Here is a 25,257-nt window from a genome sequence, read left to right as displayed (position 1 = left end):
ACGAATCATGATTTCTTTTCTTTCTTGCGGCAGGGCGCTTACAAACTGGTCTAGTCTGTTTCGAGTGCATGTTCAAAAGCTGGAGTGCTCAGAGGTGATGAGTTCACCTTCTCTAAGGCGGCCTCTTTGACTAACACATTTGGTCTTTGTCACTGGGTCCTAAAAGACAGCCATGAGTTCCTAGTGAGTGACTGAGCCGTGAGTGTGTGTCCTTTGATATCTTGCCTGTATCTCGCAGCCTGCCCTCCAACTGTTCATAATCTCATGAGCTGCCTGTCTTTCCAGTTGAAGATGAGCAGCCATCGACGCTGTCCCCCAAAAAAAAGCAGCGGAACGGAGGCATGCGGAACTCACCCAGCTCCTCGCCCAAGCTGATGAGGTAAGAAGAGGGGCTGCGGGCCACCCGTGGGGGCCACCCCCCCCATCCTCTACTCCCCACCCTGCCCAGGCCCGGGCCCAGAGTCCCCCCACCCCCCCACCTTACAAGCACGAGGCGGGGGAGGGGACCGATCGTTAGGTGGCTTCTTAAAGGCTGGAGTATTTATTCTGTCAGCTTGTCAGCAGTTAATGATAGAGCTGAAAAAATTCTGTCATGAAAAACAGTTTGAAAAGCTGTTTGAAAAATACATAGGCTTTAAAGTCTTAGCTGTCACCATGTCCTGTCTCTGTGTAGTTCCTAAACAGCAGTGGCACTAATGACGGCGCCAACCAATCAGAGGGACTCGTGTGGTTAGTTTGCCTGCGGCGAGTCTCTTTCTGCTGGAGTCCCTCCGAGGACTGTTTGCTGTACTTAAGGCCATATGTGAGATGTATCATCACAATCAAAAATGAACCTGAAGATTACCTTCCTTTTATCCTGTCGATTGAAATCAAATTTCCGTTAATTGATTTTGACTGATAAAAAAGTCTAATAATCTGCGGACTTGCCAAAGCAAAGTTCAAAAGTAATCCAGTTCTGCTCAGGCTAAAAGCAATATTAATTATGAAATACAGCGTAGTGGGTACTCTTTCTCCCTCTCCTTCCTTCCTCCCTCCCTCCCTTCCTCCATCCCTTCCTTCTCTCTCCTTCCCCCTTCCTTCCTTCCTTCCCATTTCCTTCCTTCCTTCCTTCCTTCCTTCCTTCCTTCCTTCCTTCCTTCCTTCCTTCCTCCCTCCCTCCCTCCCTCCCTCCCTCCCTCCCTCCCTTCCTCCCTCCCTCCCTCCCTCCCTTCCTTCCATCTTGACTATGGCTTCCTCTTGGAAATGGTAAATGAAACCAAATTCCAACAGAGTTCTGCAGGTTTCTCTTCTGGGCCTCTTCATCTTTCATTTTCCCCGGTTGTTTTTGATTCATCTGCCAATCCCAGGGCTTATTTCCTCCAACATCCTAACTCTGTAGCACCTCAGGGATGAAATAGGAGTGATCCCTACATGATCACTGCCATGGAAACACCTGCCATCTTGATGCTTGATGTTTCTTTTTCTTTTTCTTTTTCTTTTTCTTTTTCTTTTTCTTTTTCTTTTTCTCTTTCTTTCTTTCTTTCTTTCTTTCTTTCTTTCTTTCTTTCTTTCTTTCTTGACATTGGCTGCTTTCTTCTCTTTAATTACTGAAATAAGATTATGGCCATCCCCACCCCCACCCCACCCCTACCACCCCTTTCCTCTCTGCATACATTCACATCATCCAGGCCCTCCGAGGCCACCCTTTTAGGATGCAGATGGGGCCATCCTTCTCCCTGCCCTGGAGGACAGGGATTCCCATGGAAGCTTCCCCCAGCCCCATGTCCTGCTCCATTATGATCACCTCTTGCTGTTGGATATTTCCTTAACAGTCCTCTGTCTGCCCCTCCACTCAGTCTTGCTGGGGTGTTGCTGATTTACATGCTTGTTTACAGTTTATGAGGAGAAATAAAAGGACCAACTGCCAAGCTTCTCATTTTTATGATGCCAGTTGTCATGCTAGCATTCATTTCCTATTTACTCATCTTTAGGTAATCGCCTTATCTAATGCTAATAGTTTTATCCATTTAAAGTAGAGAAAAGCCCAGGCACTTCCTTTTGCCTAAATTTAGAGAAGCAAATAAATAAATAAAGAGAAGTCTGAAAAATCTGAAACCTTTGGAGCCAAATTCCCTGTCCCTGTTTGCTATGTAAAGTATGGCTCATTTCTTTGATCTTGAGTAATAATAATTCTGAGGCGTTATACTGTTTTCATATGCTTCAAAGCTGTGTCAAAGTTTTGCTGCTTAAGGGTACTTCTTTATTCTGTTGGCTCTTGGGTACCAAGATGACAGGTCTTCTGTACGAGGTGGAAGCTTTTTTAAGTCGTAGCCTTCAGCAAAACATCAAATTACCAAATCCAGGGTAACATACTTCTACACAAATGCCTTTCCTGTAGATATATTATACCATATATATTAAATACTTTAGTGTTACACGCTACATTTTATGTGCAATAGAAAGTGATGGTTTGAGGTAGCCTTGGGGGGACTTTTTTTCCACAAGCAGAAAAAGCTAGTGTATACCGTATCAAGCATGGTTTTTACAGGACTTTCTGCCCGAAGGCCTTTGTAAATAAGTAATGATCAACAGATTGGCTGTGGGTTTTTGAAAAGCATGCCTATGTCAGTTTGCATGATGGGGGAGAATTTTCAAAGTGGGTCTTGCTTTCATTGCCTGTTGGAGAGGGGCTGAGGGAGCAGTCATCCTGGGCTGGAGCTGTCTGCCCCGTGGTACATCAGAATTGCTAAACGGGGGTCAGGCGGTGTGAGCTGAGGCTTGCCAAGCTACAGAACTTGGGTTTCTGGTGTTGGTGCCTTTGGGCTACTCTATGGCCACAACTACTGCTTCACCCCACCTGCCTGCAATGGTCTGGACTGCAGCTCAGCTGAAACGGGCTGTCCAATGACAAGTCGGAAAGTCTTCGACACCCTTCCTTTACCATGACTCTCTATGTCCCCAAATGCTCTGCAGCATCTTCTGATGTGGAAGCAAAGACCGGGTGCTGAGCCCTCTTTCCCCCTTCACTTCCAGCATGTGAGTGAAGAACCCATGGGCAGCTTCGTTTGGTTTGAATATCTGGCACTGATGGTGAGGCTGCCGGGACCTATTCTTGTTATATTCCTCTTGTTGATTGAGAAGAAAGAGCGGGGGCTCATGCCATATCTTGTGGCTTCTTCAGGTCACCCTACCTCTTCAAACACTCCCTTTCGACTCTGCAGAAGATAGGACTCTTAGGTCCTATTCCTTCTGACCTGAAAAATCCATAAAGGAAGCTAATGACTTATTTGAAGTGAGCTTTTCGACATGAGTTTGTGGCTTGCTTGTTTGAGCAGAATCAATCATTCCGAATGTGGAAAGGTTTTAGTGGCCTATGGGCAGTGATAGGAATAGCTCCAAGAGAAACCAGAGAGCCCAGAATGGGAGAGGATGGGCTTTAATTTACCACTGTGGCTTCTGCAAATAAAACAGGCTCCTACGCGAGGGTTTCTTGCAAACTATCTGCCAGCATCAAGTGCTGCCGGGACTCTGCACTAATGGTCTTTGTCTCCCTTTTGTTCTGGTATCAGACTCACCCTGGTTTTTCAGTGTCACTTAGCTCTCTGCACAGCCATTAGGTGAACAGCCTCGTTTTGTGTGTCTGGATCCTGATGCACTATGTTTTTTAGTTGCCCTGACAGAAAACAACTCTCACAGCCAGATTGAGCCAAATGGCAAGCGTCTGTGCTCTAAGCCAGGTAGTCCTGTGTCATGACAGATAACCTTTGGCTTCACAAACCCCCCAGGAGGAGCAGGCCATGGAGTTTCCCAGACTCATGTTATTTGCCTTCCTTGTTGATCTCTTAACATGGAATGATTTAAGGAACCTCTCTTAGTTTCCCTTTAAAGTCACCAACCACTCATTGCCCACTTGTCCCTGCTGGTGAGTCTACACCTTGAGAGGATGGCTGTGTTTCTTCCATTGCAGGGCTGCAGAGGGCAAGAACATTGTCTCTAGATAACCGAGTCAAGTGTTCTTAATTTGGGGGAGCTCACAGACTCCACTGAACTTCAAATGAAAGCTCTCTAGAAAGTTTCTCTAGGGGGAAAAAAAAGCACATTGGGCACCATTTTGACTACAATTGAAGCAGATCCATGGATTTCCCTCAAACCCTGCCCAGCTTACAATCATATTTGGTTCTTTCCTTGGCCACCTTCAAGGACCTGTATTCACAAATGCTGTTGGATACTAAGAATATTTCTCCAGCGGGTAGATAGTGGAGAGTAAATGCCTGGGCTCTCACACTGTATCCTCAAATAGGATCCAAAAAGGCGGTGCATTTCAGCTGTCTGTTTCAATTCCTTTTCTCAGATTAATTCTCGTTGAACAAATGTTTTTTGAAAGCCTACTGTATTCAGGGTTATAGAAAGTCTTTGAGGAGTGTAAAGTAAGATGGGTTAGAATAGGTCTCTGTCTTCAAAACGATCACAGTTTAATGTAGGAGACAGGCAAGCGTATATGGCAAAATAGAGTAGAAACAGCTCAGAGATGTACTAGCATGGGCTGTGAGAACAGAGAACAGAAAGAGCTGCCATTACTTCTGGTTTGGGAGGCTGAGGCCAGTTTGTGAAAGAGGTTTCATTTAAACCTAGCCCTGGATGATGAGGAGAATTTTCTAGTAATATCAAGCCTACCCGTGTTCATTACTTACTGGGTGCCAGGCATCATTACAAGAACATTATGCCTGTGAACTCCCTGAATCCTAACTATAACTGCATGAGTAAGAATCATGCTTTCCTCCATTTTATAGATGAAGAAGCTGAGTAGCAGAGATGTAAAGTCTAGTGAATCTGATGTGTCTTACCCAATTAGGAGGATCTGAACCCCGGTGGTTTAGCTTCAAGCCCATATTATTAACTCTTTTACTGCTCTGTCCATTTGGAGGAAATAAGGAGAGTGCTCAGGCCATAGTAAATGGCTCAATGTGGCTGGAGCAAGGGGTTCTTGGAGGAGGATAACTGGAACTGGAAATATGAGAATATTCTTGTATCCACCCACGAAGGCCCTTGCCCATCATAGGCACTGGGAAATGCTTGCAAGTTCTTGAGGAGACCGTGTTTTAGGAGGATCACTGGTGGCAGTGTAAGGAGAGGTGTAGAACCAACCTTCCATCAGGGCAGCCTTCTGGAAACATATGTTACATAAATAAGTGTGAGGAGAAGGCCCAGCCAGCCCCAGCTTCTGCCAAGGTCCTTTGGGTGCCAAACCACTCAGGTTCTGCTGTAGAATAGTGGACCAGAAGTGGGCCATAGTCTTCCCAAGAAGAACACACAGAATTCCTGACATTAGTCCAAGTTACACCGGTTTCTCCAGGACCTGGGAAACTTAGAGTCAGATAGAGGGCCCATGAGCCATGAGGATTCATGGAGGATGTTTCAGGGAGACAATTTACCAAAGAGATGGCCCCCAGCCAGGCTAGCAAGGATAATTGACAATAGTGAAAATAGAGAAATTGAGCATGGTGAGGGAGCTTCACGTCACAAGACCCAGAAAATATTAGAGATTGGTTGCCTGAATAGGAGAGGAAAGAGGATTTGAGGAAAACTGATTAGCCTCTTGGCCATTTCCTGATCATTAAGTGAAATAAACTCATCTGCTTGTTAAGTCCCATTCTTCTCTTTTGACTTATACCTTCCATGGGGTCTTTTTGTTAGGACTGCCAACTTGAAAGAGTCTAGTAATAGGAAATGGCAAGATGTCCTGAGCCCAGTCAGAGTTGGGGATGGAATGCCACTCTCGCCATTCCTTCCAACTGGGAAGAATAAAGAAGGAAGGCAGGGACAGCTTAGCTAAGTAAATTCACCTCAGAATGCACAAACAAATAGCAAATGACAGGCCCCGACGGGACTGGAGAAGAAAGAAATAGTGGGGCTCATCATACCAGGGCTTGGGGTGGATTTGACACAGGTCTCTGGACAAGTTGCACGCTCAGCAGAGGGTCATTATCCCGTCCTCTCCTTTCAAGAGCATCTTGCATGCTCTTCTCTAGGACTGAAGAACATGTCAGTTCTCCCAGGTTGTCTCCCAGACATAAAGGCAGTAATTTCCTTCTTCCTTTTAGAGTGGTGGCTGCCTAACAAGAGATGATATATGAGGTGGCAGTAGTTCTTGACTGTTTACTTGTTAGGCAGGGAAAAAGATGTAAGGAGATAGATACAGAAGTTGAAAAGGACTCGGGTCTTGGTAGAGTGGCCAGAGCCTGGCCTGAAGGTTTTGTCAAGGTGGCTCCAGGGATGACCTTCTGGTGGGAGATGCAGGTGGGTGTGTGTGTGGGGGGCAATGCGGGCAGCTGTGTCTCAGGAGAGATGCTCATTACACAGGAGGGTGGGGGCAGTGCTGAAGGATGAGGGAAGGTAGGTGCCGGAACCAAAAGCCTTGCAACATAACGGGAAATAGTATTCACCCTGAAATGAAATGTAACCCAGAATGAGATAGATTATTTATGGTACGAAAACCCAAATAACCCAAATATGAGTCCTTTTGAAGAGACCACCTGAGACCCTCTTCGGCACAGCCTGTGACTCACTTGCTTGGCTTGCCCCTCTTGAGCATTGCATTCAAGGATTTAGTTACTAACTGCCTTGGAGTAGAAGAAGAAATGGAGTAGAAGAAGAAATGAAGAGAAAGGAGGGCAAAAAACAAAAAACAAAAAATGGAATTTTAAATGTACGTTACAAGAACTAATATTTTATTGGCTGTTTAATGTTTATTTGCTAATTAGCTCATGGGATGGAGGTCAGCAAGAAAGAGACGTTAGTGTCTCACTTTATCACTGAATAGTTGCTTGTAGTCCCAGTGGCAAAGACTAGTTCTGTGGAGTGTATCCATTGTGTCAAGCACCACTGTGGGGCTATGGGGATATTTTTGAGGTCTCACACTTTGTTTCAAATGTTCCTCCTGAATCTATCCTCCTCCATAACCAGAGACAGGAGCCGCTTTCTCCCTTCTTAGGAACTCCTACCAGAAGAGGTGAGAGATGTTCCTTCAGAGATAATAATTTGCATTTGTAGGAGGCAGCTGGATTTTGTTCATTCTCCACTGCAGAGCCCTGAAGCACAGTGCCCTGAGCTGCAAAGACAGACAGACTAGCACGGTGGGCATTCATGGAAGGCACAGCTTGTATGAATAATCAGTAGGAAAGGAAATTACCCCATGGGCCTTTGTCAGGACAATGTGCAAAGGAGAGCCTCAATAATCAATTAAGCCTGGGAAAGCTTTTGCCGTGTTCCAATATTTGAAGACTCCGTTCAGGAACATCCACATTTTTATAGCAACCGAGGAGCCCCAGTGAGTTAAATTTTTCATATCTATGCTTCTTGCATCTTAGCTCACACCTCCAAAGTCCACAGCTAGAAATTAAGCATGCCTGACTTCAAATAAAGAATAAAAGATCATTGTTTTGAGGGTCTGCAGAGCAAGGAATGCCACTTGCCATCAATTAATCTGAGGAAGTGAACTAAATGCCCTGCTAGAGCAGAAACACAAAAAGCTTGCCTTGAAGACAAGTGCCTAAAGCAAAACCACAAATCCCTCTTCCAGCAAACCTGCTGTGGGGAAGCCAGTATTATATTTTAAAGAGCACAGTTCCGCTTACAGGCAAATACAGCAAATCCCAGTTTTTCTGTGGCAGTGGGTTCAACACTGGCCTTCAGAAATTTACATTAAAGTACAAGTAAACAAACCAAAAAAAAAAAAAAAAAGTGTGAAAGAGGAAAGTTACAGCATGTTTTTTTAATTGCGTCCTTTGCTTGAGCTTTGGGGCCTCATTTCTCATTTCCTAAGGCTTCTCCTATCATTCCAAGCACCCCATTTAGGTTGAGGCCCACCCTGCAGTGGTCTCCCTGGGAAATTGGAGGCTGGATAAAATGTGAGAGAAATTCTCAGCCAGGGAGAATGAACAAAATCCAGCTGCCTCCTACAAATGGGAGGGGGTGGAAGAGGGGGCCAAGCAGCATTGGCTCCCAGTCAAGACCTGTTCAAACCTTGCCTCTCCTCTCACTGGCTGTGCCATATTAGCCATGTTACTTAACCACTTTCTTTTCCAACCATGCAAATGGGTAATAATAGTGGAAATTACCTGCCAGTGTTACAGTCATGAGTAAATCATAAAACCTAGGTAACAGTTCCACCCCTAAACATTTTATAACAATTCAACTCATGGTGGCGATACTTATAAATGGCAATTCACCATTTATAATGGCGATACTAGTAGAAATAACTATAGTAATCCTATATGTGTATTATTAAACTGCCCTACCCTTACCATCTCCTTTCATAAGAGCTACAAATATATGAGTGGCTTTTTAGCAATAAAGAATAATAATAATAATGGTAGTTAACATTTACTGAGGGCATGCTCTGTGTCATGTTCTATGCTAAGTGCAGGACAGGGCTTTACTCGTGTAATCCTTAAATGGAATCCATTAAGTCATGGTGGTGATTCATGCTCTAATTGTACAGATGAAGAAATCGAGGCAAGGTCCAATGTAGCAAGTAGGAGGTAAGCCAAAACTTGCAGACAGATATTTTGGTTGTGGAGCCACTATACTATATTGTCACTTAGGAAATAGGTGGTTTCCTCCCCTCAGTGATTTCTTTTTTTTTTTTTTCCCCCTCAGTGATTTCTACCCCCAAAAACATCCCTTTTGGAGACAGCTCTTGGGTCAAATGAATCAATTAAGTGGCAGGTGTCCAGGCTTCCTCTTTCCTTTGAACTAGTTGTCATAGGTATCAACCCAAAAGTGTGGTTGCGAGTTAAAGGCTCAAGAGAAGTGCCCTCTCGGGGCAGAGCAGATATGTATGTTGGGGTGGGGTAGGGTGGTGCTGAGGGAGGGAGGTACTTTGGCCTGAACTCTTTGAATAAGATATTGTGTATTTCTGGTATCATTTTGTAGATTCCTAAACAGGTGGCAGGATGCATTTCTTCCTGAAATGAACAGGTGAGACTCGAGGGCAAGAAGGGCAGCTAGGGTCCCTTCTAGAGATCGACAGCTGATACACTGTGCCCACTTTTCAAGGTGGACTGTTGTATGGGTTTCCTGGGGCTGCCATAACCAGGTGGCACACACTGGGTGTCTTGATCAATAGAAATTGATTTTCTCACAGTTGGGGATGTTAGAAGTCCAAGATCAAGCTGCCAGCAGGGTTGATTTCTTCTGAGTCGATGAAGGAGAGCTCTGTTCCACGTCTCTCTGCTGAGTTTCTAGATGGCTGTCTTATCTCTGTGTCTTCACGTGTCTGTACATGTCTGTGTCTACATTTCCTCTTCTTATAAGTGCAGCAGCTATATTGAATTCGGGCCCATCCTAATTACCTCTTTTTAATTTAATTTCCTCTTTAAAGACTCTATCATACAGTCTCATCCTGAGGTACTGAGAGTTCGGACTTTGATATACAGACTTGGTGGGGGACAGAATGATGCTCACTTAACAGCTGTGCAGCAGATAGACCTCACCTCAGAGAGATTCTGTTACTTTAAAATAATGCATGTACATCGGCTCAGTGGTAAATGACAAGTGAGCCTTGAATCAATTATGGTGTATTTTAGGGGAGTTGAGATTACTTCATGAGTTAGGGAAATTATAAAATAAGTAAGATAGGAAAGACAATATCTAGTATTTCTCCTTAATTCTAACCAAGGGGCTTTTGGGTAATTGTCTCAGAACATTTGAATGTGGTTCTCTTAATCATTTTATGAACAAATGATGCTGGGATGATTTGTTCCGGGATGTTTCTGGTGGACTTCCTTTCTAGTTACAGCAGACTGTCTGGTTCTTCTCCTGGGCCTCCCCTGACCATAACAATGTTAGTTGTTGTGCTCAGTGGCAAATGCTCTGACTTTCTTTTATTGATGTAAACTCCATCAACCTCAATTTAGAAGCACAAGTTCCTATGGCCAACTGGCTCTTCACTATTCACCTATGTCAGAGACCTCTGCAGTTTAAGCCAACCTAAGCCACTTGAAATCACTACAGCAATAGATATCATAAAGAAATTCACCCTGTCCGGTTCAAAGTAGTTACTGGAATAAACCATGTCCTAAGCTTTCTTCCAGATGGTAGAACCCAGTGAATGAGGAACACTCATGGTCATTCATGGAACTCTAAAGTCATCAGTCTTTATTTCTTCTGATCTCCCATTATTGCTCTGACATTTCTAGAGTTACTTAATTCTAGAGGTAACGCCAGTTACCTCTGGCGTTTGGATTCCCAGAAGTGGCCCAGAAGGATTTCCAGAATCCTTCTACCCACCTCTTTCTCAGCGAGAGAACAGTACCTCAAGGCTTGAAGGTCTTCTAGGTTCAACTAACATTTACAATGAAATCTCTGTATTCCAGCTTTTCTGGAATGTCTCAAATGATGAGAAATCCACTCTCTTGGGAAACAACTCATGTCATTTTTTTAAAACCCTTTCCATTTTTATAACATTCTTCATGTTTGGAAACTTGATTTTTGTTCTATCTAAATTCCACACATGGTTCTTAACCTGCTCCCAATCAGTCATATGCAATCAATGGAGTCCATCTTCCATTTGAGGACCACAATGGCACATCAGAGGACTGGCTACTGTGACTGGCCTGAGTCTTCTTTTTTTTTTTTTTTTTTTTTTTTTTTTTTTTTTTTTTTTTAATTTTTTTTTTTTTATTTATTTATGATAGGCACACAGTGAGAGAGAGAGAGGCAGAGACACAGGCAGAGGGAGAAGCAGGCTCCATGCACCGGGAGCCCGATGTGGGATTCGATCCCGGGTCTCCAGGATCGCGCCCTGGGCCAAAGGCAGGCGCCAAACCGCTGCGCCACCCAGGGATCCCCCTGGCCTGAGTCTTCTATACCTCAGATTGGACAATACCACAGCCAACATCATCAGCTATGGTTTGGGGTGCCATCCTTGGGCTCATATAGGCCTCCAGGACACTAAAATAAGCTGAGATTCCTCCTCATTTCTAGGGATCAGATAAAATGTTACCTTCTCTGGGCAGCCTTCCTTAATGTTACTCAAATACCAGGCAATTAACAGCTTCTTTGTTGGTATTCTCATGCCACCTTGTGTGCTATAACACTCATCACAGTGTATCACAACTCTTGATTGACGTTTTCTCTCTCTTGCTATATTATGACCCTCTCTTTGACTAGGGACTGCATCCTAATCATCAGGGTAGTCTCCATTCCTGGATCAAAATAGAAAATTCATGTTTATTGGCTGCTTTGATGATTCAAGAAATCAAAGTTCAAAGTCCAGGTATCAATGACTGGTCAGAAAAGGAACTATTTTTGTTTGGGGAGACTTTTTAATGGTCCTAAGATCAGACCCTTTGAGGGAAATCCTGGGTAATACATTTAAATTATCCAGGCCAGGGTGAGAGGTGTGTGGGGAGTACAGACTGCAGCATGACATACCACTGAGACTTCTCAGGTGCTTCTGGATATTACAGTGCCAATCATGGCTTGCAACCCTAGTGTCAAATTACACCTGAAACTACTATAACATTGTATGTCAACTACACTTCAAGAATAAATAAGATTTTTTAAAGAAGAAATTATACCTGCTTTCCCCAGACCCTCACCCCAGTTAATGAGGCTTGACATTAAACAACTGTCTTTTCTCTTCTCATTGAGGGATGACTGATCATCAGGCTTGTTTATTTACTTTTCTAAGATGAGGGTTGGAGGTATTATAGGCAAGTTTCAAGCCCCTTTGAGATAATACTCCCTCTCTAACCAATAAACTGGGCAAGAGAATTTGAAGCTGGGTCTATTTCTTTAGAGAAAATGTATTAAGATCCTCTTGCAACTAAAATATATTCTTCTAGGGCTGGGAAGACTTCATTCTGGTATTTTCTGAAATCTCTTTGGTGGTTTCTAACCACCTACCTATCACAGATGGTTAGATATCCTATCACAGATGGATATCTATGAAAACTATTAAAGATTCTTCAAGGACAAAAAAAAAAAATCAAAAGTTGCTCTTGCTCTGATCTGTGACCTGTTCTTAGGAGCAACTGCCTTTTTTATTCCAGCATTTTTGACTGAGTTCAGTATTTGAAAGGTGGCCTGGTGGTTTACAACACCTAAAGATCTACCAACAGCTCAGCTACTGAGATGCTATTCCAAGGTGGATTGTTTTTCTCTTTTGAAGATTAGATATGACAGTTCCTATAGTAATCTAGCATGTTTGTTGAAGATAACTTTGCAGAATTGCTCACATGGTATTTGTCATTTGGTATAGCCTAAAAGCAAATTCTCAGGAATAAATAAATGCAGTGAGAATTTTCCCATCTTAAGTCGGGGTGGAGTGAATACCGGGGGCAGGGGAACAGTTCATGATAGGTATCCTAATATCCCAAAAGCTTAGTTCTAGGGCTGTGGATCATGTAGGAGAGATTTCTGTCCCACTTTCTATGTAGTGGACATATAAATGAGAAGTGTCAGAGAAATTTCAGAGGGAAAAATACTAAAAACTAAGTAGTCACCCACTGATGCTTAAAATAAATCATATAAAGGTAAAATCACTTTATAATAAGTTTTTGGAATTCGAACCTTTTTATATTTTCTATCTTGAATTGGTGATATTACTTAGGAAAGATAATTCCCCTGCAAGGACAGGTAGATATGCCCGTGACAGTGTCCTAATTATATGTGGTCAATGTTGTAGAAACCTAAAAGACCTCCCCCCAATTGAGATATGGAATCGCTATCAGAGATGGAATAGGACAATGAATATGACCCAAGATGTAGGAGTATGTTTCTTATGCTGTGAACCTGTTAGACCTGCCTGATTTTATTGTAATTCCTAAGGTTGTTGGTAAGGCTTTGCCAGCCCACTGGAGGGGAGGCCTCTGCAGCAGCATCGTTCCTCTCCACCAGTAAACAAGGCAAGAGGATGAATTCAAGACAGGTTTATTAAGATGCGTCTGAGCTTGAGCTCTCATCCAAGGAAGGCTATAGTTGGGAGGTGCAGTGGGGGTGGGGGGAGACCGTCATTGGATGGTGAGTGCAAATACAGTTGTCAAGGCAAGGAGAGAGGGTGTTGTTTAGTATTGAAATCATGTATTCCAGATGTGGGCATTTGGTAGTCAATCTGCTCTGAAGTGACATGTTGCTGAATCTTTAAAGGGCTTCAGCCGGGGAGAGCAAAATCTGATTGGGCAAATTGCTAAAATATTTAAAGTGCAGCCTGTTAAAGCTTTTACTGCGAAGAGCATCACGTCAGAAGTTGTAGTCAGAAAGAGCAAGTAATTGGCTTTCCATCCTCATGCCAGTCAGTCAGCATGAGGCTCTATTCCTATTCCTTCCTCTTCATTGCCAATGCTAATAACAACCCTTTGGTCTGAGTGTGTGTGTGTGTGTGTGCGTGCGTGCGCATGCGTGTGCATGCCCACTCACGTGTGTGTGCATGCGCGCGCACACATGCACACACTGGGGAGACTGGATGGTTGGTAAAATGAGAATTGGAGGGAGAGGTATCCATGAAAGGAGGCTAAGTCCACAAAATGACATGAAGATCATTTTAGAGAATTACTAGATGATAAAGGTAGCCTGCATTTCCAGGTGATTGTGATGGTTGGGCCAGTTGTCCTTTAAAGAAGGGGTTCTGCAAACCAAAGAATGGCCTTCAGTGGCGGCCACTTACCACGTGTCTTTCAACTCCTCTGAGATATTACACAGGGGGCACTTTCCATTTATAATTCATTACATTTTCCACTTAGGTTTTCTTGTCATTTTCTCCCCAGGCATGACCCCTTGTTAATTCCTGGCAATGATCAGATTGACAACATGGACTCCAACGTGAAGAAGTACGATTCTACTGGCATGTTTCACTGGTGTGCACCCAAGGAGATAGAGAAAGTCATTCTGGTGAGTGGCGGGCCACAGAATCCGTGCTATCCACTTCTGTCCCAAACTACCATGGCCAGGAATGAGGTTTCTCTAACTGGCTGGTGGGATGATAGGGTCCCTGGGCCTAATTATTTTTGATAACGAAAATTTGGGACACAGACTGAAGCAACTGGAACTCCTATCAGAATATGAGCCAAGGATGTTATTTTTAATCTCTGAATATTTATTGGCTCGTTACAATATGGGGTGGTCATGTGCTGTGTAGAAGGCACCATGGGGGGCAGTATGTATGTAATTCCTATGGATGTGGCTGTGCTTGACCTCTTTACACTTCAGTTCTCTTATCTGTGAGAAGATGGGATGAGAATGACCCTAACTGCTAGGGTGGTAGTGAAGAGTAAAACCCACAGGGGACTCAATAAAGTTACTTATTATTATTAAATGCTTTGAAGAGATATGAATGCTACCAATATAATAAATAATATTTTTTGTTTATAACAATGTCTTGTCTTCTTCTAGATAATAGCCTTGCATATTTGGGATCCTTCTTAGCACATGATGCAAAATGAATTTGCTGATGACAGCGATGAGCCATGGGTCCACCTCAGACAAGTGGGGGCTGAGAGCCCTATTTCATGGTTAGGTCATCTCAGTAGCAGCAGTAGGCTGCTTCTGGTCTCTCTTAGGAATGTCAGCCTATATAACAATCCATTCTACTCTGTGGACTTGTCCTGTTAACAGCTTTAGGTTTTAATGCCCACATCAGCTTCCCTACAGTTTATTGTCCTGCTAATCCATGAAAAATGGATTAATAATCAGGAAGGTCAAATGGAAGAGTTCTTTTTCCTTTATGCCTTCTCATTGCAGATTGCTGTGCCCTGCTTCTTTATGTCAGCCAGGAAAATCCTATCACTTCTGATGTCATGGCCACCCTTCTCAGAAAAGGGCTGTCCCAGTTCCTCAGAATGACTTCATACTCTAATCCACTAGATTTTTTCCCTGTGTTTTTATCTGAATGTGTCTATGTGTGTGTGTTCTCAGTTTAATGATAATCAAGCAATTAAGAGCCAATACAGGGTTGTTCTAGAGGCTGTCTTGGAGGTGTGAATGTTGCAGACAAAAGCACGGAGAGTCAGAATTCTCAAGAAACAGCTATTGTCCAATTTTCCAAGAGCGCAAATGGTTCTAATCACAAAGGTGCTCCGTGTATTTACATCCTGATGTATTCACTGCACTTTTGCCCTGTTGATCCAAACTCAGACTGGCGCTACCCATTTAGAGCCGGTAAAGGGCTGGTATCAAATCTGGAATCCAGAGTTTTAATGGCTTACCTCTATTCCTGAAGAGTGTATGGCTAATTGACATCCAAACAAAGTCCCTTCTGGCATGAAAGAGTTTAAGGAAGTGAGTTACTGCTTCTGTCATCTGAAAAATAACATCGTTTAACAAAACATTTATAATAGACCATTTATGTGCTAGGTGCTGCTCTTGTCACTAGGGGTACAGCCCCTGACAATGACTGCTGTCATAGAGCTTATGTTCTAGGAAAGGCAAAGAGAAGATATGCAGGTGAACAACTGAATATAGGAAAACAGTTCAGACACTGATACAGTGCTATGAAGACAATCAAGGAGGGCCATGGGCCAGAAAGGGACCCAGGAGGTGTTATTTAGACAGTGTGGTCCAAGAAGCCTCCTCCAAAGTCACACTGGAGCAGAGATGAGAATGCTCAGAAGAGCCAGCCATGTGAAGATGCTTTGGGGTTGCATGCATCCACTGGGGGCTAACTAACTGCCCTGGGGGCTAGAAAATATGAAGTAGCCTCAATCTTGAGGAAATGGTCATCTAATTAGAAGACATAAAATGCAGCCAAGAAATAATATATTTAATGCTGCGTGTTATGAGGCACAAAATGCTATTCACATCTAGGGGAGAAGGACTAGGATGCATCTGACTGGCCAGGGGAGTCTTAGTGGATGCACACAGATTGTGCTTTGAAGGGTTTAAGGCCACAAAGGCCCAGCTTGGGCTAGGCCTTCAAGGATGTGTAGGAAGCAGAGGATTGTGCATGTGAGTAGTTGTTCCGTTGGGTCCTAAGCCTGACAGAATCAGACTCTAGGAACTGGGATCTTGACAGGATTCTGTAGGTGACGTTACCATGGCTGGTCTAAGGATTGATGTATTGGTCCCCAGAGCTAAGCTCCTATGGTCAGCCACTTTGTTAGCTGGAGCCTTTCCCACCTCCCAGTGTCACACTCCAGCCCCTAATCTGGACCCAGTTTGTATTCCTCAGGCTCACTGAAGAGAGCTTGACTCCCTGGTGACCTGGCCAATTAAAAGGAATTAGAGGGCACCTGGGTGGCTCAGTCCGTTGAGTGTCTGCCTTGGGCTTGGGTCATGATCCCAGCCTGAATCAGGCTCCCTGCTCAGAGGGGAGCTTACTTCTCCCTCACCCTCTGCCCCTCTCTCACCCCCTCCCCACTTGTGCTCTCAGCTAGCTCTGGTACTCTCTCTCTCAAATAAATAAATACAATCTTTAAACAAAATAAAAGTAATGAGAAACCCCATCACAGCATACTGTAGACCAGTTGATGCTCTACTAGTGGTATCCAGGCATTCAGACTTCCAAACAGCCAACTAACTAACTTTAACTCTTCTCCATGAAGCAGGGATGTGGGATGTTGACTTCCCAGTGGGTCCTCCTTGATCACCATTTCTAAGACATTCTTACAGCCCCTGTCTTAGGTGTTCTGTACTATTGCAGAGGGAAACTGATCATGGTGACAGCCCCTGCTTTATTCTAACGATCGGGGCGTGAAAGCTAGCTGCTTCTCCTCCTTGGGGGTTACTGTAATAACCCTGACATTGTCGTGAATTGTAATATTGGCATTTAAACAATCAATACACCAGTCAATTCTAGGGATTAAATCAAGCAGTCTGATAGGTGCAGTGGACATTAATATGCCTCCACCTAAAGCATTGTAAGTCACATGGGGCCATCCAGGCATGCAGTGGATGGATAGAGAGGAAGGAAGGCAAGAATGGGAGGTATTGGAGAAGCGTCCAGAAGGAGGAGCAGAGAAAGACCCACTAACTGGCCTCCTCCTGTGTTGCTCTCTTCACTAATATAGTGAGCAAAAGGCAGTGGCTTCCTGCTTGCATAGGAAGCTGGGGTCCTCTACTCACTAGAGTGACTTTATTCATTCATTTGAAATCAAGCCTAGGGTTGGGGGAAGCCATGGGCTTGTTGCTCTTGCTGACCAATCTCTCAATCCTTTTAGTTACTCTCTGGGAGTCTTCCTCTGATGACATACACAGTGGGCCACTCCAGGCATGTCCCTGGAAACCACAAAGCAGCAGTGGACAGGGGTCAGCAGACTCTGGAAAGGGTCATATAATAAATGAGTTAGATCTTGCTGGCCATACAGTCATTGTCAAGCTAATCAGGTCTGCTAATCAGGTCTGCTGCTGTAATGTAACCACAGCCATAGGCAATACCTAAATGAATAAGATTGACTATGTTGCAATAAAATTTCATCAGAATTTGAATTTTATATATTTTTCACATATTATGAAATCTTCTATCATTTTTTTCCAACCATTTTAAAATGTAAAAACCAATCTTGCCTCACTGACCATGGACATACAGTAGCAGATTATAGACCAAGTTTGGCCTGTGGGTCATAGTTTGCCAGCTCCTGGCCTAGGATGTCCTGGTCTACCTACTGATGTAATGATGTAGTATGAAACCCCATTGGTGAGTCCAGAACTCAAAACTCAAACTTCTCAAGCTGAGACTGGCATAGATCTTACCATTTTATCATCATTTCAGCAAGAGAGCCAAAAGAGGCAGCTTAGCTTATTGACAATTTCACGGAAACGAAGACTCCTCTTTCTAAACAACATAAATATTGCTATTCCTTCTTATTTTTCCTCCTAATAATCATCAGGAAAGACCACCAGCTCATATGTATTATGGCATAACTTTCTTAAATCTTTGTCGAAGAAGACATCGTTATGTGTGGACATATGTTTATATATGTTTATTACACCAGTACGATGCATACACACATACTCAAATTATAAATATATATGACATGTCTGTAACATGGATGAAATTTTTAAAAAGCACGCAGAAAGCACTCAACAAATGTTTATCTTTATGAAGGTGATTTTTAAAAAATCATTACCACCACCTTGAGGTCTTTTCTTCAATGCTGGTGCACTTCTCCCTGTTGCAGACTCGCAGTGAAGCCGCCATGACCGTCCTGAGCGGCCACGTGGTGGTCTGCATCTTTGGCGACGTCAGCTCAGCCCTGATTGGCCTCCGGAACCTGGTAATGCCGCTCCGTGCCAGCAACTTTCATTACCACGAGCTCAAGCACATCGTGTTTGTGGGCTCCATTGAGTACCTCAAGCGGGAATGGGAGACGCTTCACAACTTCCCCAAAGTGTCCATATTGCCTGTAAGTCCAAGATCATGTTATTGATGCTTTTTCCTTCTTTTCATTCACAAAAGAAAATCCCAGATGGATATAATAGTTGTAGCTTTGATCAAGCATCTGCTTCTTCATCTGGTTATGGGCCTGAGGACTCAGCCCTTCCCCTGTGCTCTGTCTAGGAATATCTAAACCCTGGGAGACCTTATTAAAAGGAATTTGCAGCCAAGATCAGCTGCTCATCAAGCATGAAGTTAGCTGGTATCAAGTGCATTACCATATCAGTGTCTATATACTCTGTCCTGCCTACCCTAAACCTAGCGCTTTGAGATATTATGATGCTTATAGCAAAATTTACTCATGGAACTACTTTTATCATTGTACTTATGACACTATTAGTGCTTCTGTAAATCTTGGACCTAACACTTTCTGTTTTTAACTAAGTGGATTTAACAGAGTTCTTTCTCCATTCTTGCTGTACAGAAGGCCAACCCCTTCTGCTGGCCACTCCCTGCCTCCCATTCACTTAGAAGCCTAGCACTGTTTTCATGTGTGCATGCACATATGTGCTTGTGCTATTCTTGAGTTAAAAAAATGCTAGGACCCAAATCTAAAAAGAACAGTTTAGGACATTCCACAATGTAGAGTAAGGATGTGGGATGTATGGCTTGGGAGTCATTTAATTACTTCCTAACCATTAATCAATATGCTTTTCGTAAACTTTTAAACAATTCTAGGTTCAGTACACTTATTTAGTAAGCACATGTCGTTAAGAAGAGTCACCTGAAGAAAAAAAAAAATAGTCATATGCATAGAAGAACATAAACAGATATGTACCTTGCTAGTTTCTGTCATGATGGATTTGATTATGTATTTCCACAATTGTCTTCCTATGTGTGCTTTTCCACATGGTCCCCTGGGGACACACGGACTGGGGTCTAAAAGTATTTTGTAAAGAGCTTATTATTTTACTGGGCTACACAAGTCTGTGTGTCTATGTGTGTGTGTGTGTGTGTGTGTGTGTGTGTGTGTACATGTGCATGTGTGTGGTGTGTGTGTGTGGAGTGTTGGGTGTGTGTGTAATGTTTGGTGTGTGGGTGCATGCTGTGTGTATATATATGTGTGTTTCTGTCTGTGTGCCCTTGTGTACGTGTACTCACCTGCTGGTATGTATACAAATAAGCTCTCGTGTTTGCAGGTCCTTTATAAACCCTCCAAAATTTAGTGCACTCAAGCACACTATATTGACACAACGTGGGCCTTCATCTATGTCTTCATATATTTCATGGTTTAAACAGTGCCCTACATCTGAAGCCAGCCCAAAGAAACATGATGTTTCTAAGCATGTCATTGTATTTCTTGAGTTTTGAAATCATGTGTATATAACTGTGCATGGATTGTCTTACATCACAATTACTGCTGGATTCCTTACAAGGTGAAAATTAAAAGAATATAGATGTAGGCAATTGAGGCTTAGGCACTGGGAAAATGATTCAAGAAGTTGGTCTGACTTATTTTGTACCAAGAGATCCCTGGAAAAGAGGGATTCTTCTCCTCTCAAAAGATACTGCTTCCAGAGCCTGGAACTAGTAGCTTCCCAGCCCCATAGCACTAAATGCCTCCTCCTCCATACTACCACTTTGCAGCAGCATCTTGGGGGCTGAGAGCAGAATCATGACTCTCGTTGGGTCATAAAAGGGGATCGATGGTCTCATTATGTGCAGCCAAATTCCATCATCCCAAGGCCCCTTCCTTCTCCAGGAGGGAGAATGAGAGGAAGGTATCCAGGGATGGATGTGGTTGGCCGACCTTCTCCCACTACAGTCGGTGAGTTGAAGGCAACTCAAATCTCCATGTAGGCCAAGCATACACTGGGTTCAGGCTGGAGAACCAAGTATGTAGACTCCAAAATGATGCCTTATGGCCCCTGGGGAGCCCTGACATAGGATGGCCTGGTGGGTTCTGCTATGGTCTCTCCTAGGGACACAGAGCATGTGGAGGTCACCCCCTCCCCTCCAATACTAATCCCTCTATTCCACTTGAGCTTACATTCTTCACCTCTCTGTCATCACCTCCTTGTTCTGTTTTTTTTTTTTCCTCCCTCACTGCTTTCTGTTGTTATGGAATTTTAAAAAAATCTGTTTACTGGCTTATTTATTTTTAATTATACCAGTAATATACAAATACATTCTTGTTATAAAATATTCAAACAAGATAGAGGTATATAAACTCAAAAACTTCTTCCTTTACCCCCCAATCTTATTCTCCTCCCTAGAGGCAATTACTATTATCAGTTTGTGTATATTTTCCCTGAAATCTCTCTCTGAATGTACATGCATTTATAAGTTTATTCACGAATATACAGTTTTATTTTGTGAGTTTCTTTTTACATAAATGAAATCATACTTTTTTGAGTTATCTAGAACTTGTTTTTTGTGTGTGTATGTTTTTTCCTGTCACTTATCCCTGTCACTTATTTTAGAGATCCTTCCAAGGCTATGCCTACGTGGAGAACTGTCTTGGTCTCTCAACCTGCTGCATAGACTCCCCTTGAATGTATGTCCAGTGGTATTTTTAACCACTCCTAGGTGTTGGCCAATTAGGTGATTTTCTTGTTTTTTTTTTTTTTCATTAAAAATTTTTTTTGTTGTTTTTTTAGAGAGGGAGAGAAAAGGGGGGGGTACTTGGAAGGAGAGGGAGAGAGAGAATCTTAAACAGGCTCCATGCCTAGTGTGGAGCCAAGCGCAGGACACAATCTCACGACCCCAAGAACATGCCCTGAGCCGAAACCAAGAGCCGGATGCTTAACTGACTAAGCCACGTAGGCGTCCCTCTTGTGTTTGTTTTTTCTTGCTGAAAAAATACAATAAAATTACATGACTTGAAGCTGAACTCCTTTTCCCCTTCGCTTTGCAAGATTCACATTCCTTCCAACCCTCCCACATCCGCTAGGTTGAGCAGCACCATCAGCCTCCCACCCCCCAACCCCCATCTCATCACACAGTGCTCACTGGCTATTTCCCCTTGGCTGCATTGGAAATTCTAGTTGGAGCTGCTGTTTTTGCCCGAGACAGAAGTGACCTGCTATTAAATAAACAGGCATTTGAAACCCACCCCCTCGTTACGTTCTGAAAGCCAGAGGTTGCCACAGGACAGTTTCTTAAATCAAGACAATTTCCAGGCAAGAAAAAGATGTAGAACCCTGGCATTATTCCTCTCCCTCGTTTGTTAGCAACGGCTTGATTGAGTGGGGAGAGCAAGCCTGAAATGCCGCCATCAGCACCGACTACCCTTTAGATTAGCACACAGCTCCTATTCCCTTGAACGTAGTTAGGCCAGCTTAATGTCAAGGCATAAAAAAGATACTTGTTAAATAATTTCCCAAAGCTCCGGCTCAATGTTTAATTTGTTTTTATTTTTTTCCCCTCTTTCCCTCTCGTGCCTCGGTCTCACTTTTGCTTTTCTTCTTCTTCTTCTTCTTTTTTTTTTTTTTCTTTCCTCTATGCCAAAGGGTACGCCATTAAGTCGGGCTGATTTAAGGGCCGTCAACATCAACCTCTGTGACATGTGCGTTATCCTGTCAGCCAATCAGAATAATATTGATGATACTTCGCTGCAGGACAAGGAATGCATCTTGGCGTCACTCAACATCAAATCTATGCAGTTTGATGACAGCATCGGGGTCTTGCAGGCTAATTCCCAAGGTAAGGACAGCCTGTAATACTTCTCTGCTGTGCCTGCGGGGGACAGGGGCTGGCAAGAGGGATATCCTTCACTCAGTAATTCAAAGAGGCTCACATCAGCCTGCCTGGCAGTGAAACCCACGGTTGCTGGGATGGCTTTGAAAGGGGCATCTGCTGCCTCTTCTTACCATCGTGGGAAGCGGGCTTGAGACCTGAACACCCACACTCAGAATAGGCTGCCACCCCAGAGAGGAAAGCGGTCTTTCAATTGCCATCCCCTTCGTCTTCCCAAACAGTGGCTTTATGACCAGGGTTACCTGCTAAAAGTCAGGCACTGGAGAGATGCTGGCTGAACAATTCCTAATGTTTCTCTCCAGTTTATATTTTTGCCATTGACCTATGTTAAGCTTTGCCATTGTTATAGCTGCGTGGGGATGTTAAGCTTTGCCTTGTTATATGCTGACCTATGGGATGGTGACCCTTGGACAGTGGGGACGACAAGGACACAGAAAATCATTCAGCAAGAGGTGTTGCTCATCAGCCCACACATTCTCTACAGGAGGCATGACGGAGCTAAATGATCCACATCTGCTTTCTCCGCTCTGCCCCCATGTTCCTTGTCATTTACTCTGGGATCCTGGGCAGAGAGCTGCTAGTGGAGATGTCATCCAGAAGTCTCAGAGAGGCAGCACAGCAAAACATCGTAACAAACAGCCTCACTAATCAGGGCCCTGGGAGGATGGGGTGTGAGGCGTTTGTGCAGGCTTGGCTGTGAATCCCAGGATCATTGCCACAAGTGTTCTACTGGAGGGGTGGCACTGGGGGCCTGATGGGGGCCTGAGTCCCATCAGCCCAGGACCAAAGGCGTAGGGAGCACGGCCCATGGAATCCTCTTCTCCACACAGTTCTGGCCTGCGTCTGCCAATGAGAGCGAGGCACAGGGACGATCTGGAATCTGGAAGGGGAAGGAGGCCCTGGTTCTTTGGAGGCAGTGACAGTCAGACCCTGAGCAGATGTGAGGTTCAAAGCAGCTCTTAGGGGAGCTTTCTGAGCATCACCGGCTTTGCTGCCAGGGACTGATGTGGGTGTGTATGGACTTCTTGAAGTTGCCTTCAGGTCTACAGCGCCTCCTGTGGAAATTTCCACCTGCTGCTGCAAGTGAAACAGGCCAGTGGTGGCCTCTGATTTTTTTCTTGTAGCCCTTCCAGGGGTTGCATCAATGTCTAATTTTCTTCATACTTAGAATAGAGTGGCTTCTAGTCTTTTCTTTTTTTTCTTTCTTTTCTTTTTTATAGTTCAAGTAAGTTAACATATTGGTTTCAGGAGTAGAATGTGCTGATTCATCACTTTACATATAATACCCAGTGCTCATCCCAATAAGTGCCCTCCTTAATGCCCATCCCCCAGTTACCCCATCCCCCCACTTCCCCTCCAGCAACTCTGTTTGTTCTCTTAACCATGGAGTCTCTGTGGTTTGCTTCCCTCTCTGTTTTTATCTTACTTTATTTTTCCTTCCCTTACCCTATGCTCATCTGTTTCATTTCTTAAATTCCACATATGAATGAAATCATATATTTGTCTTTTTCTGACTGACTTATTTTACTTAGCATAATACACTCTAGGTCAACCCATGTTGTTGCAAATGGCAAGATTTCATTCTTTTTGATGGCTGAGTAATAGTCCATTGTAGGTATATACCATATATTCTTTATCTATTCATCAGTCGATGGACATTTGGGCTGTTCCCATAGTTTGGCTATTGTTGCTAGTGCATCTATAAACATTGGGGTGCATGTGCCCCTTCCAATCAGCACTTTTGTATCCTTTGGGTAAATACCTAGTAGTGCAATTGCTGGGTAGTAGAGTCACTCTATTTGTAACTTCTTGAGGAACCTCCATACTGTTATCCAGAGTGACTGCACCAGCTTGCATTCCCACCAGCAGCATAAGAGGGTTCCTCTTTCTCTGCATCCTCACCAACATCTGTTGTTTCCCGAGTTGTTCATTTTCACTTTTCTGACCAGTGTGAGGTGGTATCTCTTTGTAGTACTGACTTGTATTCCCTTGATGATGAGTGATGTTGACCATTTTTTCATGTGTTCTGTTAGATGGGCTTGATGTGACCCTGACTGAAATAGTCGGAAGCTGGGTTTGACCTCTCCACTCTGCCATCCTCTGCCCCTCCCCTACATCTAAATCTTGGTCTCCACTTGCTCAGCTGGGCCGCGGGCCAGAACAACAGGTCAAGGAACTGAATGAGAGTCTTATCTACACAGCTCTGTACTAGGGAGCCAGAGCCTACCTCCTACCCTGCCTGTTCCGGGAGTGTGGGTGACAAAGGATATGAGAAGACAGTAAGCTGACCCTCTAGGAAGAAGAAGAGGCAAGCCACCATTTGGTTCCTGCCTTTCAGTACTTGTTCCATGTGTGTCTCCTGACTCTGGCCCAGCATGGGCATCCCCTGAGGATCTCGTTAGAAATGCAGACTCTCATGCCCACCTCAAACCTACTGGATCAGAATCTGCATTCTAACAGAGTCCCCAGGTGACTCTTGTTCACTGCTGTAAGGCATAATAATCTGCACGCTAACAAAACCTGGTCCAGTGAACACGCTGACCAACCCGATTAGACGCTCCTCTTCTCGTGGCAGGAGCTAGCAAGGGGAATGGAAAGAAATGGAAGCAGGAGAAGCACTCCCTTGGGGCGGAGGAGATAGAACTGAGCGGGAGGGGCAAGAAAACACTCCCTCTCCCCAACATGTCTATTTTCTCCCAATTCAGTAACTGTGATTGTCAAGGTCCACAGATCAGAGTCTCAGTGCATAATTGAGTTACATCTGCGTGTGATGCGGGTGTTCCTTCCAGGTCTCATAGACCAGATCCCAGCCTCTCAGATTCTATATGATGGCCAAAGTGGTAAAAATGCTTCCCCTCCCCTCTGCACATACCCATTTCTCCAAAGCCTTCTTTAACATTTTTTGCATAGAAATAAGCAAGGAAAGTAGGTTTTGGTGGGAGAAAAGGAAAAAAGGAAAGGGAGCTTGTTTTTCTTGCAAGAAAAGAGAAGGGCACTCCTTTCATCCACCACCCCCCCAAACACACACACACACACACACATCCCCAAAGAAGGCAGAGGATGTATCCTCTGGCCAGTGACCATTTTCAGACTCGTGGTCAGCGGTGGAGTAGAGCCCATGGCTGCCAGCAGCCAGCAAGCAGTCTTTTCTGCTCTCAGTGAGAGACTGCCAGAACCATAGGCACACCGAGCCCACATTTCCTCTT

General features: G+C 44.0%; 1 protein-coding gene across 1 annotated transcript in view; it reads left to right on the top strand.

The window, feature by feature from the left end:
* The window catches only part of KCNMA1 (potassium calcium-activated channel subfamily M alpha 1), a 711,483-nt gene that overhangs the window by 621,723 nt on the left and 64,503 nt on the right, over positions 1–25,257 (top strand). Inside the window, 4 exon segments of the mRNA NM_001003300.2 lie at positions 286–379; positions 13,749–13,872; positions 18,096–18,320; positions 21,805–21,997. Coding sequence (NP_001003300.2) covers positions 286–379; positions 13,749–13,872; positions 18,096–18,320; positions 21,805–21,997 — 636 coding nt within the window.

This window comes from Canis lupus, chromosome 4, assembly GCF_011100685.1.
Source record: "Canis lupus familiaris isolate Mischka breed German Shepherd chromosome 4, alternate assembly UU_Cfam_GSD_1.0, whole genome shotgun sequence".
In the NCBI taxonomy this organism is placed as follows: Eukaryota; Metazoa; Chordata; class Mammalia; order Carnivora; family Canidae; genus Canis; species Canis lupus.
Note: the sequence above shows the minus strand (reverse complement) of the source record. Positions and strands in the feature narration are given on the sequence as shown.